General features: G+C 31.5%; 2 protein-coding genes across 4 annotated transcripts in view; both read right to left on the bottom strand.

Moving 5' to 3' along the window:
* LOC145694556 (phosphoenolpyruvate phosphomutase-like) overlaps positions 1-2,607 on the bottom strand; it is a 34,838-nt gene extending 32,231 nt beyond the window's left edge. The window contains exon 1 of the mRNA XM_081770881.1: positions 2,572-2,607. The gene's annotated coding sequence lies outside the window, so the exon portion shown is untranslated. The remainder of the gene's footprint in view (positions 1-2,571) is intronic.
* Positions 2,608-12,287: 9,680 nt separating this feature from the next.
* Positions 12,288-20,965, bottom strand: part of LOC145694555 (phosphoenolpyruvate phosphomutase-like) — a 300,696-nt gene continuing 292,018 nt past the window's right edge. For all 3 annotated transcript variants that reach the window (XM_081770879.1, XM_081770878.1, XM_081770880.1), the window contains exons 6-8: positions 17,908-18,105; positions 16,381-16,557; positions 12,288-12,471 (exon numbers count right to left, since the gene is read on the bottom strand). In XM_081770879.1, coding sequence (XP_081627005.1) covers positions 12,388-12,471; positions 16,381-16,557; positions 17,908-18,105 — 459 coding nt within the window. In that variant the 3' untranslated portion in view covers positions 12,288-12,387. The remainder of the gene's footprint in view (positions 12,472-16,380; positions 16,558-17,907; positions 18,106-20,965) is intronic.

Genomic DNA, 20,965 nt, shown 5'->3' with positions numbered 1-20,965 from the left:
AGGAAGTCAATTTCTACAATAATCAAAAATTTGGTTTTGTATTAATTAAAGCCTTATCTTTCCGTGCGTAGAACGGGTACTTCTGATAGTAATACACAGTATAGTTTATTGCGCTGTATTCTATAATACTAATATTTATTTATTATTTATTTATTTATTATCGAACTTCAGCAGGGATAAATCCCTAATTATAGAAGTCTTACATAAATTAAAGTACATTAAAACACTTCCTGTTATACAGAAAACAAAAAAATTAATAAAAAATAAAAAGAAGGAAACAAACGTAATCATAAATGAAAACCACAGAAAAGTGTGGCCAGTCAATCATTACATTAGACGTGAAATTCTGAATAAAATATTTTTATATAAATCAATAGGCGGAATAATTGATAACATTGATTTTCTTTAAAAAAAACTTTTAATATATATATATTCTTTAACATTTTTCCAAACTTTGCTAAATTAATACTAAAATCTAATTCTCCGTGCTTACAAGCTAATTTATTATACGTCTTGCACATTCTATGTAGCAACAAAACTTTGTAAAGAGACAGTTCTAGGTATATTATTTGATAATAAATCGCTTAATCCAAATTACATTGTCTAATATTGAAACTAATTTTTTGAAGAAAATCCATTATTCCATTTATTGACTTATATAAAAATATTTGATTCAAAATTTCACGTCTATCAGTCAATGATATACAATTAAACTCTTTTAACAATTCTGCATATGGATTTTTTTTTTAATTTAAAGCCGATTCATGATATCTCTTGTAATAGAGATATCGTAAGAACTTCTTTTAAATATTTTCTGATTGCTTCTGATAGAATTTGAAATTTAGTGACCAAATTATTGATGCACTTTCATATTTACTTCTTAATAACTTATTAAACAATAATTTAATAGAATATGTATCCAATAAACTTTGCGTGTTTCAAATTGCAAAACACAATGTCCTATACGTTCTGCTACTATATTATCTATGTGTTTCCTATACGATATATTGTGTGAAAACACAACAACTAAATATTTACTTTCATATTTTCTGGTTATCGCAAAATTACTATAATATTTATCATTGTTAGTACATTTACAATAAGTATATGATATATAATAACATTTGTTTTGATTTCATTTTAATGAATTTTCTATACTCCAGTTGAAATACATAATCTACATTCATCTGTAAGCTTTGCTTATCAATGTCAGTTGTCGGTTCTTTGCACAACTTAAAATCATCAGCATACAATATACATTCCGAAAGGTTTCTTTTCGTGGGTAAATCGTTTATATAAACTAAAAAAGAAGGGACTCAGTTTTGATCCCTATGGAAATTCCTGATTTAATATTGTAATGATATGATTGAGTTTGCCTGTACATTACATATTGTTTTCTCCGGCTAAGGTAAGATGCGACTAACCTTTGAAATGTTATATTCAGTCCAAATATTAGTAGTTTTGCCAAAAATATATCATGATTAATTTTATCCAAACCCTTACTAAAGTCAAAGTAAATAGCATCTACTCTTTTACATTTATTCATTGCCTCAAATATGTCTTGAATAAAGTTTACTAAGTTAATATCGATTAATTCTTTAAAAAGCCATGCTCGTAAATATATAATGTGTCATGCATTAAAACTACTATCAACCTGTAAGTTGTTAAAATGTTCCTCGACATCTTGTCACACCGCTACGCATCTACAGCTACATTGCAGTAGGGCAAGGCATCCGATTGAAGACACAGGTAAGGAGATGGTATGAGATGATAAGACTTTATGCACAAGAAGAGTGATGTTGAAGCAATAACTGCCAGTAATCGATGTTATTTATTTAGCGATGTTCGAATACTCAAATAGAACCTGCTTTTAATATCTTTAGATCATTTATTATGATGGCTTGTGTATAGCCCGCTCCCCCCAGTTCTTTGTCACCGTAACTGGAAGAGTCACTACTAATACTACTATTACTACTATAGATACTACTACTAATACTACTACTACTGCTATTAGTACTACTACTTCTACTACTACTACTTCTACTACTGCTACTAGTACTACTACTTCTACTACTACTACTTCTACTACTGCTACTACTACTACTACTTATATGGAGAACAGAACCCAACCAACCCCTGCGGGGCTTCTAACCCGTTCCTACTACTACTACTTATATTAAAGCTTCCTTACCACAAGATTTACATCTTAAAACTTTATAACATGCAATTCCGATTCATTATGAACTAATATGAATTGTTAGAATCACTATGATTCGTTAAAAATCACTGGGGGAGCGGGCTATACTCAATCCTTCGAATATTCAGTTGAGCATGATCTGTTAATGGTATTTACAATTTCTAGTTGATAAAGCGGAACGGTCCCGAGAAGCTTAGCTGGAACTTTTCATGTTACTATACATGTCAACTAATCACACAAAAATAAACTTTGTTTCAATATATTTTAACAAATAATGATCTTAAATACTGTTTTACAATAGCTATTCTGCAGGTTAAATAATATAAATTAACAACAGTAATTATTCAGAAACAAAACATTTTAGGGAATCTTACTCTTATATAAAAGTTTGTACACTTTTTATACAAAATCATGATTAAAAGAAGAAGAACATAATTAACATTAAATTCATTGTCTATAGAGTCCAATTCTTATGTGGTGCAGATAGAGAAACTATCGACACATTAGAAACATTTTGAAAATTATTTAACATTGCAAAATTATAAATTATAACACCATTTGACTAATTCAGGCAATAATTAAATAAAATCAACAAATAAAATAATTGAAAAGAAACTTATATACTGTATATGCTACAAAGTCCTGTTATCCCTGAAAATAAGTAACATAAACTACTAAATGTACGTAAATAACTACACGGAAACAACTGAATGACATGTACAACGATGCTTCCGATAAGTTTTACTGAGATAGGAAACATTAAGTATCCAAAGGATCAGTCTGTCGACCGTCATTCTCATGACAAATGACAATCTGCCGCCAAATTCTGTCCCACATTTTGCAGAGCATTGCCGCTGTACCTTGAGTGAAAGCTTGATTCACAGTTTCTGTCCGTTCGACAGTGGGGTCGTAACGGTTTGGTGCAATGATGCCCTTTATGAACCCCCATAACGCATTATCACAGGTGGTGTGGTCTGGGCTTCGTGGTGGCCAGCCGATTAGTGCGGGTAGATCCGGACTACCATGTCCAATGCAACGCCCAGGAAAGACTTCAGTAAGATATTCGTGTACGACGAGGGCATAATGAGCAAGTGCTCCATCATGCTGAAAGCAATATGTCTTTCTGATTTCGTGCTCCTTCAAGAGAGGAACAAACCAGTTCTGCAACAATTTCAGGTATCGCTGGTGATTCACAACACCGTGGAAAAAGAACGGCCCAAACAGGCGTTTGCTGTCCACGCCTGCCCATATCATCATATGCAACAGGAAAAAAGTATATCTATATATCTATATATATCTATATCTATCTATCTATCTATCTATCTATCTATATATATATATATATATATATATATATATATATATATATATATATATATATATATATATATATATATATATATATATATATATATGTGTGTGTGTGTGTGTGTGTGTGTATGTATATATATGTGAGTAAAAATACGAGAATACAATATGAATTCTAATACTTTCGTAGGAGCTGGTCTATGATTTTCCACCTTTATATCATCCTCGTCTTTAAATATAGAAGTAACTTTAGATATTTTCCATACATCAGTAAATACTTATTTTCTTATAATTAAATTATATAAAGTACATAAAGGGTGCCTAAATACTTTCCAACAGTTTTGACTACATATGGAGGTATACCATCGACACTGCAATACTTCTTTGGTTTCAATATCTTTATTGCTGACAGTATTCGTTTTAATTTATTGTTTCCAATGTTAAAGTACAACACAATTGCGTATCCATAATATCTCTATATTTTTTTTAATCTTTTATCTTAATTAAACAAATTTTCCCTTATAAATTTTCAAAAATAATTCATTTTAGCGGCTCATTCTTGAAAAATATTTGATGTATAGAATATCCATTATTTAACGGATTCATAAGATCATAATGCATAAATAGCTTATATTTGTCATCTCTGTAATTTCTCGCTCTGTATCTTCATAATATCATTGTGGCATTGGAGTTTTATATTTCCCATCTAAGTGTACTAAAAGTCTTTCACCTGTACTCTAAAACTCTTTCTGTGATAGAATTAATTTTCATGTTATTTCGTAAGCTTTGCCATTTTGTAAATCATATAATTTAACAGGTATTAAAAATTAAAATTCCGCTTATCTAAAAAAATCTATAATTATATGTCTGTATATTATCAGCATACACCTACTTAAAGTAAGTTGCAAAACTATCAGATATTGTCTTATTCGTACTCTATTCAGGGTTCTCACTCGTTCTGGAAATGTCCTTGAATTGATTTGTCCGGGAAACATTCTGTAAATGCCATTGAAAATACCTTTCTAGCCTTGAAATTTACAGAAATACTGAATATCAAATTTTTCATAATTATAATGAAGATTTTAATTGATTGCTATTCCTGTTTTTGTGCTGGCTAATAATTTATCATGATCCTGCATGTGTGGGTGGTTGATGGGCCTCTCGCAAAAGGGTGGTTTGTTGAGGGGAACTTCTCTCTTCTTTCTTCCACTAGTCTGTCAACTCATTCTTGTATGTTGTCTACACTATCACTATCCTCCAGAAACTGTGCTTTGTACCAGTTTCAGTCGTCCATAGATTGGTGTATAATAACATTTCCCATAAAGATTTTACTTCAATCAACTTCATGAAAGAAATGCTGCATCATGGTTTCCATGCAAGGCAGTGCTATATGGCAGAGCTGGAGAAAATAAAGACTTGAAAGAGAAAATCAAGTGCAGAGCAAGAGGAAAAAGATAAGTAAAAATGTACAGCAGAGAAAGAAAAGGAAATTCATGGAAACAACCGAAGCTTTGGAAACTGAAGCAAATCAGCTTGCACATGAAGCAGAGCAGAAGTCTTGCTTTACTTCATTGACAAAGTCAAATGTTATCCGTAGAGCAGCTTCGCTAAAGAAGGAAGAAATTATGTCTATAGATGAGAAAATCATACAACTCCATATTCACTTGAAAAACGTGTAATATAATTCTCTTTTTTCTCCGAACTATATCTGTCACACTGTCACGCAGTGCAGATGCCAAGTACGAAACGTATTTTTTTTGTTGTTGTTGTTTGTAAATTTGTTCGGTGCACAATTAACATGCCATGTAGAAAGAATGAAAATACATGTGCTGGATGTGAGTGGATCGGGTGACTATAAGGGGAGTTGGGAGAATAAAGAACAGGACATTAGGCTCCGCTTTGTGTATTTAATTATTGTATTTAATTAATACTGAACTTGCATTAATATACACTGCATACGCTACTGTACTTTTCATTTCACTATTGTGAGTTTTGAACGTACAGTTACAATCCTGCTATACCTTCCTGTGTCGATGTCCTTGAAAATTGGTGATTTGTTCTGGAAACATCCTGGATATGTCCTGGAATTTTTTTGGGAAAGAGAGTGGAAACATTGTCTATTCTATTCCATCCAATATCATAACCCTAGAGTTTATTTTGCTACTTTTGTTAATCTGTATATAATTTTAAAATGACTTCTATATAATTCTAAAATGAATTCTATATCAATAATATATTTTACCTTTCTTCTAGATTCTTTAAATTTTTCACAGTTATACATAGAGTTCTCTTTATGTTTTCGATAATAATTCTTTAGTTTTATGCTTTATAATTCTTTTGAAAACCAACATGGGTACCTTTTATTTAAATAAGATTTACTTTTAGGAACATTACTTTGAAATGCTTTAAGTACACGTGAATAAGAATAGTTAATAGCATCATTAACATCACCAATTTTGTCTAATTCACTCCAATCAGTCTTACTAAATTCTTCATACTTCATAAAACTTTATAAAATCATAGTATATTACTATTTTATCATGACAAATTTTGCCACTATTTTACACGTTAGTGTTAATACTAACCCTGGATGATATACATCGGGTTTTACAAGAGTATATACTTCAGTAGTTGAATTGACTAAGTCCAAAGTTATTTCCATTTGCATTAAGATTCATTATTTATTGACGTTAAATTATATAAACTTCAAATTTTTGTAATGTTTTATAACATATACCCTCATCGCTTATTTATAGTCCGCTCCAGTCATTTGAGATAAATTAAAATCTACAATAATAAAAATATTAACGCGGTGAAAATTATTAATTTCTTCACAAGTCCTACAAAACTCATTATAACGTTCAATCTTTGACAACGGGACAAAAATAAGCAGTTATAAATATGTTGTAATAACACGTTGACACTTGTTATGAATGAAGGGATACCTTGAGTTTGTGTTTCAATGGCGAACAGCTAATACAAGTCTGTTTAGATTTGTTTGTTTTAAGTAATAATACTCCATATGAAACAGAAGCATTGTTATCTCTCTCTCTCTCTCTCTCTCTCTATATATATATATATATATATATATATATATATATATATATATATATATATATATATATATATGCATTACATAGTCGATAGCAAAATAACATATTACATGAGTTAGCACTTTCCAATAAGTATTTCAGCCTATCCATTTCGAAACTTCGCGCTAAGCTACTGGATTGCATCTCTTTTTAGGACATTAAATTCGCATAACAAAAATTATTTCTAGTTATCTATCGCATTTTTTTGTTCTACGGTGGTCAACATTTTAACCACTTCCAGTTTCAGTAAAATAATTCAGATTTCAGCTTATTTATTTGGAAACTTTATGCTATGCTACTGGATTGTATCTCTTAGACCCTATTAGGACATTGAATTCGCATACCAAACATGCTTCTCGCTATCTATCGCTTTTGTCTTTCTTTTTTGTTCTACGGTCATCATTTTAATCATTTCCGATTTCACTAAAGTGGTAAGCGTGAAAAATTGGTCTGTTCTTGAGACACGAATCAAAGTTTAAAAATAGTATCTACCTACAAGGTCCTACCGTTTTCTGCTCTGCCACCTGTCAACAGACGGATGTAACTGTTCAACAAAATTTCCTATACTTACACATAGCATAGTTTGAAAGTCTAAAAGGCTTCAAATGTACCACTGAGCACTGCTTAGCTATCGTGACTCCATGTTCTGTACATTTTCTATGCTGATCAGAGCGGGGTTAGTTATCGTGCCGCACTTTGTATGATATGATAAGAAAGATGATTTTCCGCGGTAAATTTAGAAAAAAAATGTTGCGATATGACATATATTTTCTTCGACGCTTCTGAATCAATTCACTTGTTGGGACTGAAATTGGTCAAGTATATAAGAGTGAATTTACTCTTTCTCTCTAGGATTTGCTAAGATATATTCCACTTAGACAATGCAAAGAAAATATTATAATTATAGGAAAGCTGATTTTTACAAATTATACTGTACACTGCGTGATTATGACTGGAAAAACCTATATGATTTCGATAGTGTCGACTTAGCATTAATCTTTCTATATGATTCTTTATATAAATGTTTTGATAATTGTATACCAATATGTACGCAAGTTAGGAAGTCTAGATATCCGGTATGGTTTACCAGAGAAATAATTCAAACTATTAAAACTAAGAAAAAATGTGCTAAAAAGCGTAAATTCTCTAGGTATTATGACGAAAGATTCAGGACTTAAGGTCGGAATTAAAACAGCTTATACATAGAGCTTATGATGATTACATAGAACAACTCCAAATGAATGTCAATGATAATATAAAACGTTTTTGGTCATTTGTAAATACCAAACAACAACATAACATAAGAAATCTAGTGTACACCTTGAATAACGAGAACTTTTCCCAAGGCAATATTTCAAACGGTTTAGCAAAATATTTTTCTTCAGTTTACAGTCAAACCAACTTTAGTTATAAAATTAACGATGTTCTTGGAGATTTTCCGAACATACATCACAAACTTGATATTTTGCATTTTAACTGTGTTACTTCAGATGAGGTTAAAAGTGCTATTAAGAATCTCAAACCCAAACAATCTTGTGGCCCAGATGGAATTCCTTCTTACGTTATTAAAGCATGTGGAGATGTTCTATGCGAACAAATTAAATTTATTATTAATTTGTCATTGAAAACTAATATTTTTCCTCAAAATGGAAAGAAACAAAAATAACTCCAATTTTGAAATCAGGTAATTCTAACGTTATGACAAATTATAGGCCTATTTCAATAATTAATTCAATGTGTAAAGTGTATGAATACATACTATACGAAAAGGTATTTAAACATGTGAAAATTTGCATTTCTCCAAATCAACATGGTTTTTTCCCTAACAGATCAACAGTAACTAACTTGTTGGAATTCTCACAGGAGATCTACAATTGTTTTGAAAAAAAGGAACAAATGGATGTAATATATTTGGACTTTGCTAAGGCTTTTGACAAAATAGATCATGAAATATTAATCAAGAAACTTATAACATTCGGATTATCCAAAAATTTAATTATGTTGTTTCTATCTTATTTACATAATAGAAATCAATATGTAGAGTTTCAACAAGAAATTTCTTATCAGTTTGCAAGTTCATCTGGTGTTCCGCAAGGTTCCGATCTTGGTCCTTTGTTGTTTTAATTCTAATTAATGATTTGCCTGAGGTTGTAGAAAATTCCAATTGTTTGTTATTTGCCGACGATATAAAGATTTATAAATCAGTTACAGTTGAAGAAGATAGCAAAATTTTACAACAAAACTTGAATAAAATCATAGATTGGTGTGGTTTAAATAAACTACAACTGAACGTAAATAAGTGTAATAGTGTAACCTTTAATAGAAAAAACAAATTAGTTAAATATGTATACAAAATTAATAATATCCAAATAGAGAATGTTACATCGATTAGAGATCTTGGTGTAATTTTTGATTGTAAATTAACATTTGGTAATCATTTAGTTAGTGTTATAGACTCAGCAAATAGAGCCTTAGGTTTTGTTATCAGAAACTCAAAAATATTTTCACAACCATAAGTAATTATCAAGCTATATGCAACCCTAGTTAGAAGCAAATTAGAGTATGCGTCGGTAATCCTGGAGTCCCCACTTTAAGAGAGACATCCAAGCAATTGAGTTGATTCAAAACAAATTTTTGAGATATTTATATTATAAAACATTTAAACCAGATTCAACAACTTACTTGTCAGTGTCACTTTTACGCTCGCTATTCAACCTAAGTAGCTTAAAGAATAGAAAAATTGTACATTCTCTTATTATTTTAAGAAATATATTACAAATAGAATTAATAGTTCAACACTGCTGCCACATATCCCTTTCTATGTACCAAGATATCGCTCCAGAAATCAAAATATATTTTATATACCTATGTCGAAACGTTCAACTCATGCACACTCACCTATTATACGAATGCTGAGAGTCTATAATAAATTAAATGATAGGATAGACCTATTTTCAGATGGAAAAGTTAAATTTGTTAAACTTCTCTATGAAATACTGAATAATGACCATGTATGATCTATTATTATTTGTTAACGTACTGATATATATTATATAAATGTATATTATTGTTCTCGTGGCTGAATTGTACATTCTTTCCTTTTTATTTTTTAGTATTTTTTTCTTTTATTTTTTTCTCTTTCCATGTTTTATTTTTCTTCTTTGTAAAGTCATGTTACCATCAATTATGTAAGTCAAGAAGGTATGTTGTGGGTGTATGCCTGTGTACTTTCATATAAATAAATAAATAAATAAATAACCGATTAAAAAGAGTTAAATTTAGAGAAAAATTCGGAGCACTGGGTCAAATAGACTGAAATTTATCGTATTTTCATAGTGAGAAACGATTTTTTTTAATCTTTTAAAATTCATTTGATTGGAGCATTTGTCTCTAAAAAAACATTTTTTTAAAGTTGTAATTGATAAAGGTACACAAGTATGTGAAAAAATTAAAATACTTTAATTTGGGATACGAATTCAAAATCATTCTAAACATTAAGTTACTGTATATAAAGCTTTCTAAACATATGTATTTATGCTATCGTTCCTATGTCATCATTTTCTATGAATGTTGTAACACTCCTGCACGGGCCAGCATCAGATGTCCTAATTGTGAGGTGCAGACGCGTGTCACTACGAATGTTGTCATTTGGATCCAGAATCCATTATCTTTGCAAACCTCTCACAACTTACACAACTTCAGCTGCCGATGTTGCAGGTTTTGCGCAACGATGTCAGAATTGACGATACCATTTAGTCCTTCGGGTTCGATCTCCATCTACGAAGAACTGGGTATCCATAGCCCAGTGGATACGCCATCCCATTTTCCTAAAATGGAGAAAATTCTCAGTTTGGGCTAATGACGTGAGTAAATGATAAAGGAAAAAACAGATCACAACGTGAGATGAGAGTTCTATGTAATCCTCACGTAACATGGCTTATACTACACATATAATTGCACATATTAGCAAATGATCCTAAACAAAATTCTCATCAGAGATATATTACAAATCCAAAATAATTAGTGAATACAGAAAACTTTAAATCATAACTTTCTAGAAATTCACAAAGAGGCGTTCGAATATACAATTCTTCAATTCAGACAATCAATATTTACAATTTGTGTTCTGATTGGTATTGAAATCCAAGAATACCACGAGTCATACGAGTCATACATAATACTCGCCATACACCAAGGAAACATAGTAGGCTAACAGGCCCTACTGAAGATCATTTGTTAACAGGTATCATATTTAATTTATAGTACGCTTTAGGAAAATGTTGGACGTAAAATAAATGGTATGATTTCATACATTGATATATGTGTGTGCTTAACTATTTTAGCTGATATTATGTATTTTGATGTTTGTTTTCGAAATAATATTTACTTTCTTTTTTTCTTTTTCAGTTTTTGTATGTCTTCTTTCTGGATGTAGATGATGATGTCCTGTTGCTGATATATACACATATGTTTTCTTAAACTTATTTTATACTATTATGATTGTTACTATTTAAATTATTTTATATCATTTATACTTCCGTACAAATACATTTTCTCCAGTTCCTTCTATCATATTTATCTTATGTTCGTAGCTATACTTATATTTTTTACGTTTCATTACTTTTTTTACTTTAGTTACATCATATGGCATTACTGCTGTATAGCCGGACCAATTTGAAAATTAAAAAAAATGGACGAAAATGTACTGCATTCGGTTATTTTGGTTGGATTACATTAAGATACGTTAAATTACGTTATTAGGCGTGCAGTTTTACTGTACGGATCCAGAGTATAAGTAATAGTAGTAGTAGGAGTAGGGGTAGTAGTAGTAGTAGGAATGAGTTAGAATCCCCGCAAAGGTTGGTTGGGTTCTGTTCTCGACATGAAATGGGCAAATTAAAGACTTGCCCAATTTTTTATGTACATTTTACAATCTATGGATCCGTATAGTAAAACAAGTGTACCTCTCTGCGAAATAGCCCATCCGCCTCCACATACAGTGCCGCTTAAAAAAAATAACCAGCAAATACAATCACTTTCTGAACTTTTGCTATTCCCTTTACCTGACTTTCACTCATTCTTCCTCACAAACTTGAATAAATTCTCCAATTGACCCGTTAAATTTCCTAAAATTGGTCCGGCGAAACAGCGGTTAACCCCATCATATAATTAACTTTTCTTTCATTTCAATCTTTAGGAACACAGCAGTATCGATTACGCAGAATATATCCTCTTCACTACATGAACCTTATGTTGATGAAGTAACAAGTGACATCCTAAGTCTATGTCGGATGGATGAGTGAAACTCAGGGAACTCTCGATTCAGCCATTTTTCATGCTCGTACTCTCATTTTTCCCAGGATACTTTGCGGTAGGTGACGTCATTTGTAGGTATCGCCAAGGATGTTATAAAATAGAGTTACCTAATAGGATGAAGATACATATGAGCAGATCACCTATTTTATAATGTCCTTGGGTATCACGAGCTATTTTTCAAGAGAACAAGTGAAATATTGCATACGCAAAAGTTCCTCCAGAAGACGTCACGAACATGGAACCAATCAGAACGTTGAACGCGAACTGGTGCTACCTGTTATTTTATATACCTTGAATTAATCCACTGGTTCCACACTTTTAGACCACTCTATGCATACATACTATAACACAAAGAACGAAATCTGTCAGTTAATTTTGTTTTTATAAATAGCTTATTTATTTGTATTTAAAAATATACATATTTTGTACATATTTTCGTGTTGTGATACATGTTCAGGTGGAAGTTCCTGTTAATCACTTCTTTGGAAGATATAAATTCTCAGCTTGTTTCAGTTCATCTTCACCTTGTAGACGGAAGATTTCTTTCACGGGAACAACCTGCAAGGTAAATGTTATTATTTTAATTGCAAAAGTATATAAAGTATACAAAAGTATCGCTAAAATTGCAAGGTTAGATAAATAAATTAGACGTAACATTGAGTTTTTAAATGGCATGTCGTAATTAGCCAACTATGCGGTCTTATGTTGGTTTTACTTGGGAAGTATTACCAGATCTAGAAGTATTAATAAATTATTTGACATATTTTTGGAACTGCGGGTCCAGAATATTTTGCTTAAATTTCGAGCTTTCTTGCTATATTTTCTGTATTTTTGATGGTTTTGGTAGGTTAGGTTAGTTTAGGTTAGGTTAGAATATTTAGATTTGGAGGGCCAGAATTCTTTGCTTAAACTTCGTACTTTCTTCCTATATTTTCTGTGTTTTTGATGGTTTAGGTTAAGTTAGATTAGATTAGGTTAGGTTAGGTTAGTACTTAGTAATTACACTTACGTAACATCAACTCATTTCTCCTGTAAACATAATGATTTTACCTGATTTTGGCCTCTAGTTCCAAAATTATCCCAATTATTTTAGGTGATGCGTTAAATCAAAGCTCAGTACTAATTTGAAATTGTTTGAAAGGCTCATTCAATCGCTATTTCTCACTGCTATCTTGGAAAACATTAATTCATAGGTATTGCCTTGTTTAAAGAGCCAGTTCACCTTTTATTGGGAAATCTCCTACAATTTTAGCGTTCATTAATTACTAATAGATAGACCGACAAGCAATATTATTGTAGCAATATTTCATCCATTATCTCTTAATTTTTCTTCTAGTGGTTCAAAATAGTTACCTCTGCAGTCCATTACTGGTCTTAGCTTAATTTCTTTCTTATGAATTTTAGGAAAATCTTTCATTATAGGAAGCCTTCCTTTTTCATTTATCAACTTTTTAATCCCTTCTTTTTTCCCTTCTTGTACTATCTTCTTCATCACTTCTTCTTTCATATCTTTGTTACCTACTTCCTCATATGTTTGATCACATAGCTCTCCTAGTTTTTCTTGGTACCACATTTTCTCCATAATTACCAATGCACCTCCTTTATCCGCCTGTTCCACTACAATGTCTTTTCTTTTTCTTAGACTTTTCAGTCCTTCCTTCTCCTCTTTCCTTAAGTTACTTTCTTTCTTGTTCATATTCTGTCTAACGATCGATAATGCTTTTTTCCTTATTTTCTCCTTCTCCTCGTTGTCCTTTATATCTGCTATTGCTTGTTCTACTGTGTACACTAATTCCTTTTTGTCCACTTCTTCTTCTTTAACCTTAAATTTATGCCCTAGACTTAAGCACTTCTTCTCTTCTTCTGGTAATATTATGTCACCTATAACTACCACTCTGTTTCTATTATCCTTTTCTTCTCCCCAACCTAACAATCTTCCTTTGTTGTCTAATCTCATCTTTACTTTTCCTTCAAAACTCCTTTCCCATTCTTCCAATTTTCTTATTACTGCTTCCCTCACAAAAATACTGAGACCTTCCTTTATATGTTCTATAATTTGGTTAGACATTTCTTCACTTTTTCTCACTTCCTTAGTTCTTTTCCTTATGACATCCCATATCACTTCTTTCTCAATTTTCTTGACTAGTTTCTGGAATCTCACTGATTCACACATTAATCCTTTCTTCCTCACCCTTAGACCTTTTGGAGTAACTCCCTCTTCTAGACACCTTCTCAAAAAATTTATCTGCTGCATATACGATATTACCTTCCTCCTTTTGTCTTTCCATGTGTTAATCCTCCTTTTCAGACTTGAAGGTAAATCATAATAAATATACTCCATGGTTCTGGATAATCACAATAACATTTTAAAACACATTTTTCTGACCAGAACAAAATGAATTATTTAATAATTATACGAATTTTGTTACAGTTTCAAGGACCTAACGTCCTCTTCATCAGACATTGAGAAAAGACAGATGACAGCAAATCTTATATCTTCCTCAGCCGTTAGTTAGCATTGTTATTTATATAATTTTAATTGTTGTTTTTATATATATAAAATTTAAATTTGTAATATGTAACAATATCATAGAATTACATTGTTAATATATGTTAATTGTCAATGCAATTTACAATTCTATTGATCTTTATATAAAATAAAATAAAATAAAATAACAGAAATTTGGAAATATTCAAATTGCACTAATAGTCTTATGCATTTTTCTTTTCTATCACTTCTAATAATTTCTCCCATTGCTCATGTATATTTATACCACTTGTCCAGTTCATTAAGTTCTCCTCTCGTTCTTTCTTTATTCTTCTCGCTTCCTTCCACTTCCTAATAATCTTTCTTTTTTCTCTTTCTAAACCTTTACCCCCTTCCCAATCTATCCTATGTCCCGTTTCTTTCACATGTTTGTAAATAGCATTATTTTCTCTTTTCATTCGAACATCATCTTTATGTTCTTTCAATCTGTCCATGAGCCTTTTCCCCGTCTCCCATATGTATTTCATGTCACACTCACTACATTTCACTTCATAGATAACTCCTTCTTCTTCCTCCACTATATTGCTTTCCCTCCTTTTCTTTATCTTTTTCTTTAGGGAAAGGAGGGAAAGCAATATAGTGGAGGAAGAAGAAGGAGTTATCTATAAAGTGAAATGTAGTGAGTGTGACATGAAATACATATGGGAGACGGGGAAAAGGCTCATGGACAGATTGAAAGAACATAAAGATGATGTTCGAATGAAAAGAGAAAATAATGCTATTTACAAACATGTGAAAGAAACGGGACATAGGATAGATTGGCAAGGGGGTAAAGGTTTAGAAAGAGAAAAAAGAAAGATTATTAGGAAGTGGAAGGAAGCGAGAAGAATAAAGAAAGAACAAGAGGAGAACTTAATGAACTGGATAAGTGGTATAAATATACATGAGCAATGGGAGAAATTATTAGAAGTGATAGAAAAGAAAAATGCATAAGACTATTAGTGCAATTTGAATATTTCCAAATTTCTGTTATTTTATTTTATTTTATTTTATATAAAGATCAATAGAATTGTAAATTGCATTGACAATTAACATATATTAACAATGTAATTATATGATATTGTTACATATTACAAATTTAAATTTTATATATATAAAAACAACAAATTAAAATTATATAAATGAAAATGCTAACTAACGGCTGAGGAAGATATAAGATTTGCTGTCATCTGTCTTTTCTCAATGTCTGATGAAGAGAACGGTAGGTGCTTGAAACTGTAACAAAATTCGTATAATTATTAAATAATTCATTTTGTTCTGGTCAGAAAAATGTGTTTTAAAATTATATATATATATATATATATATATATATATATATATATATATATATATATATATATATATATATATATATGTGTGTGTGTGTGTGTGTGTGAAAATTTACAGGAGAAATGATGTAAGAAATGATGATTTGGAGTTCTTATGTGATGTTTAGGTGTGTAAGTTTGGCAGTAAAGTTACGTTTAATACGAGAAAAGACATGTAGAAATGAGTACTATTTGCAAGACGTGGAAGGTTTCGATAATTCAGCAGCATAATAGTCGTATAGGATGGCAAATTGGTGTGTTGAATGTGATATTTCCGCATTGAGTTTTATAGAATTATGTAAGAATAAGAAGAAAATCTATTAAATTTTTATGAAAACCACGGCTTTACTGAATTTAAGTGATAATAGAAGCTTCTATGAGAACCGGGTCTAGTCACTGTTCTAGTGTAACTAAAGTCTTACCGGGTAACCTAACACAACCTAAACCAACCAAATTTAACCTAACCTAGCCTAACCTAATAATTTTTAATGCTTAAACTCCTTTTTGTGGGTTTGAAACGGCAAGGGTACCTCTAAACTTAAGCCTTTTAAATAGTTAAAGTAAATGAATAAATCTACAGTATCCTCCTTTTAAAGTAAAAATTACTGTTACCTTATTTTCAATGTTCTTCAGTGATTTGTCCTCAAAAATTTGGCGACTGGTGTTCTGCATGGCTGATACTGATGCTCTTAAGTTGTGGTTGGCCCATATGACAAGAGAAATCCCCAAATCTTGGAAGAGTTTTGTTGGAGTTGTGTGGTATTTAGTGGGAACTATAACGACAGGCCCCTGAAATAAAATAAACATAATATGCTATATGTAGTTAATAAAAGTAAATTTAATGTTGGCAGTCAGATTAGGAAGTGCAGTGACATTTAAGATGATATCGGTAAGGCCTTCAAAAACGTCTGCCTAAGTTGTCTTTCTAGGGAAGATTTGTCTTTCTAGGGAAGATTTATTTTGCAAATATTCATACATAATTATATAAAAATGAAAGACTATGTTTGTGACTTAAAACTCTAGAAGTACTCGATCAATCTCGATCAAATTTTCAACATAGATGAGGTGTGGGTCTGGGATAGTTTTTATCATTTCACTTTGACGGTGCAACTTAGGGGACGGGGAAGATATATAAAAATGACCGATCTTAGTGTCGAATCCATAGTAAAATAACGACTGACTAACGGAAGATGTTACTATTTTTTCTTATTTTAACCCAGTGAAGCGGGTAATTGACGCGTGTATCATTATAATCTTATAATGTTCATTAGCGTATGCTAATAACATTACGATCTTATATGATCCTCTAGCGTGATCCTAATAACATTACGATCTTAAAAGGCCCACTAGCTTGATCCTAATAGCATTACAGTTTTATACAATGAGTCCCACTAGCGTGATCCTAATAACATTACAACCTTATAAGGACCATTAGCGTGATCCTAAGAATATTACAATCTTATAGGGCCTACTATGCTATGTGTGTGATTCTAATAACATTACAATCCTATAAGGCCCATTGCGTGTCATTACAATCTTATAAGGCCCACTAGCGCGATTCTAATAACATTACAATCTTATAAGGCACATTGCATGTCATTACAATCTTATAAGGCCCACTAGCGCGATCCTAATAACATTACAATCTTATAAGGCCCATTGCGTGTCATTACAATCTTATAAGGCCCACTAGCGTGATCCTAATAACATTACAATCTTATAAGGCACATTGCGTGTCATTACAATCTTATAAGGCCCACTAGCGCGATCCTAATAACATTACAATCTTATAAGGCACATTGCATGTCATTACAATCTTATAAGGCCCACTAGCGCGATCCTAATAACATTACAATCTTATAAGGCCCATTGCGTGTCATTACAATCTTAATAAGGCCCACTAACGTGATAGTAGTAAACATTTCTACCGTTTTTGATTAGCAAGCATAACGTATAAACGTAGCAATTGCCCAGGTTGAGTCAGCCACTGTACTAGAGGACAAACTTAGACGTTGTTCGCTGATGAAACTTAATTGATGTAGGAAAAAATATTATGGAACAATAAAGTCCAATGTAAGCTAAGTAATTTCTAATGGGAGCTCTATAAATTATTTGTATTCAAGAAGAATAAAGAGACACCTGATTATTCCAGTGCTTCATGAACTGTTCTATTTCTGAAGGATCTGACTTCTTGCTATGGATGAGTACTGCATCTGCACCAGCATTTCGATAAGCCTCTGCTCGTTTTAAAGCTTCATTCAAACCCAGTCCTACGTTGAAAGCTTCCACACGGGCGACTATACAGAAATCAGGATCCCTCTGATGTTCTTTACAGGCCTAGAAAAGAAGTACTTATTTTGACATTTCGTTTTAAAAAAAAAAGAATCGAAGAAAGGTTTGTTTTGAGCCGAAAGGATATTCAACTGCGTAGAGTTATTCGGCTAAACGTTCTTTGTCCTTCTGGAAAAGGGTTAAAAAGCGCCTATACCATACGTGCATTGTAAAGTGCATTGGACGGCCTAAATTTAAAATAATTTGATTAGAATGTATCTGAATATTATACAGGAAAAAACTTGTATTTATGGGATGCCCACATGAGAGACACCACATAAACCTCAGTTACTTTCTAACATCGTTCGTACAGAAGCGAAGTCGTACGAAGAGCTTATGTGAGGGCAAGTTTTTAAAATCATTTTAATAATTAGGACCGACAAATTACAGGTATTTAAGAGCTGTTGCATTGTGATCTCACAAGGCAATATATTCGGTAACACGTGCCTGATTTCAAACATTTCTATTGATTAATTTCCTTGCAGTACTTTAGTTACACCTTCGAATTTTCAAGTGGTCTGTAAGTCACCTAGTGGAAGTGAAATAATACAGTAATGTAGCATAAACGTAAATAATGGATATTCCCCTTTCTCATCGTGTAAAATCTTGCAATAATTTATTTTCATAGTCGCCTCGCTATTGTTAGCGCCGCATTACAGAATACAAATTTGATAAGTGGCGATTTGAATGTTGGTCCGCATCCTATGATCTAAATTTTATACAAATGTAAATAAATGTTCTGGAATCGAAATATAGTTTGTCACTGATCTAAGGATAATAGATTTAAAAAGTAGTTTGAAGAATTACATATATATATATATATATATATATATATATATATATATATATATATATATATATATATATATACAGTTAAACCTGCCTTCAACGGACCCCTTATTAAACGGAAAACTGTCTTAAAGGGAAATATTTCATGGTCCTATGGATTTTGGAGTAAAAGACATGTAAAAGTCCCTTCATTAAGCGGAAACTGTGTTATGCGGACAACGGAAAGCAAATTAAACCTTTAACGGAAAATTCTGAGTTCCAGACTACATCGTTTAGAAAATTTTTAAACATCCTGTGAGAGGGTAAATATATACTGTCTGCGATAAATACTTCGTTCTTTTGTTAAATCTTTATGGGCAGTGTTGACCTTCGTCAATCACTACTCATATTCAGCTCCCACAATTTTTCGCTAGTCCTACGTAGCATGTCAGCTGCCAGTCTTCTTTGTAGGCGTACTTCTGTTCCGCTTGTGTAGCAAATAGCGACAGCCAACAAAAATGAGAAGAAAACTGACAAAACAAAGTTCTGGAAAAAAAGGAATTGAGGCAAAGCAGAAGTTATATATCTCCATCACGTGTCGTGAGAACAAGGAGAAAAGAGTTCAGAGGACTTTCAAAATTTCAGAAAATTCCAGCTTTTCTGTGGCCTGAAGTATACCGCAGCCAAGTAGTAGCAATGTATGCAAAAAATCCTGCTTGACTATTGGGAAAAATAAAGGAAAGTGTGCACAGCACATTTTGTGTTTATTTATTTATTTTGGGTATTAATCCGTAGAAGGAAAAATTACTGTAATTGAACAAGTTGCCTACGTCAATATATTTTCTCATTATGTCCGTTATAAGCATATATTTTTTTAACGGAAAGGTCTATCTCCATTAAGCGGAAACCTGTCTTTAACGGAAATTTTTGCGAATCCCGCTCGATTCCGCTGAAGACAGGTTTCACTGTGTATATATATATATATATATATATATATATATATATATATATATATATATATATATATATATATATATATATATATATATATATGTGTGTGTGTGTGTGTGTGTGTATATGTATATATATAACGTATTGGAAGAGCATTCTAAAAAGAACATTTAGTTACCATGTAAACTATTTTAGAAATGAAGAAATATTTGTGAAGAATGAAATAACTAAAATACAGCATTAATTTCAAGTTTAGGTCGGGAGAGACTTCTCTCTCTCTCTCCTTATAATGTCCTGCCACTAATACGAAATGATTTTACTAACATACAAAATTCTGAAGTTAAATTTACTTCAAAATTCTACATCTATAATATATTCAATTTGTTTAATCTCTATTAGGCGCATATTTACACATTTCGTAAATCTGAATTTGATGGATGATTAAGATTTATTCTCCATCGAAGAAATTGACTCAAATTTATATCAAATAGTGATGCTGGCATTATGATGATAATGTTTCCGATATTTGAAAATATGATTTTAGTATGTAAAGAAATATCTTTACAGTATATGTTGTTCTAATCATTAATTATTATTATTAATTGTGTTGGAACTAGCTAGTCTGCCGAAAACGAAGAATGTTTTAATATAATGTAAAGTGCAAAGAGATAAAAGAAAAATAGATAATATAAGATTATGATGTAAGTAGTATATATATATATATATATATATATATATATATATATATATATATATATATATATATATATATATATATATATATATAGAGTGTTCCATTTTAATCCTTCCACGGAAATATCATGAAAACGGTTCAACATAAATGAACCAAACTAAAATTCAATAAGGTGATGCCATAGGACACATCAAATGGTGTTGTCGCGATGTCCCCCAGGGCCGTTCTTCAGGGTGGCCCAGGGTCCAACTTCAAAATTTTAAACTCAAACATGGGGCGAGTGATACCTCGTTCGATACATTTTTAAAAACTAAAAAGCGCTACGGTAAAAGATTTTTCATATCGGTCACAGTATTCAAAATGGCCGCCAAGACATGGTTCTTATATCAGATAAAACGTCCAGTACCATTAGTGAGAAAACGGTTTGAGATAAATGAACAGAATATAAAGTGA

This window comes from Thermobia domestica, chromosome 9 (genome assembly GCF_964235325.1).
Source record: "Thermobia domestica chromosome 9, izTheDome1.hap1.1, whole genome shotgun sequence".
NCBI classification, from domain to species: domain Eukaryota; kingdom Metazoa; phylum Arthropoda; class Insecta; order Zygentoma; family Lepismatidae; genus Thermobia; species Thermobia domestica.
This window is presented reverse-complemented; position numbering and strand designations above follow the sequence as displayed.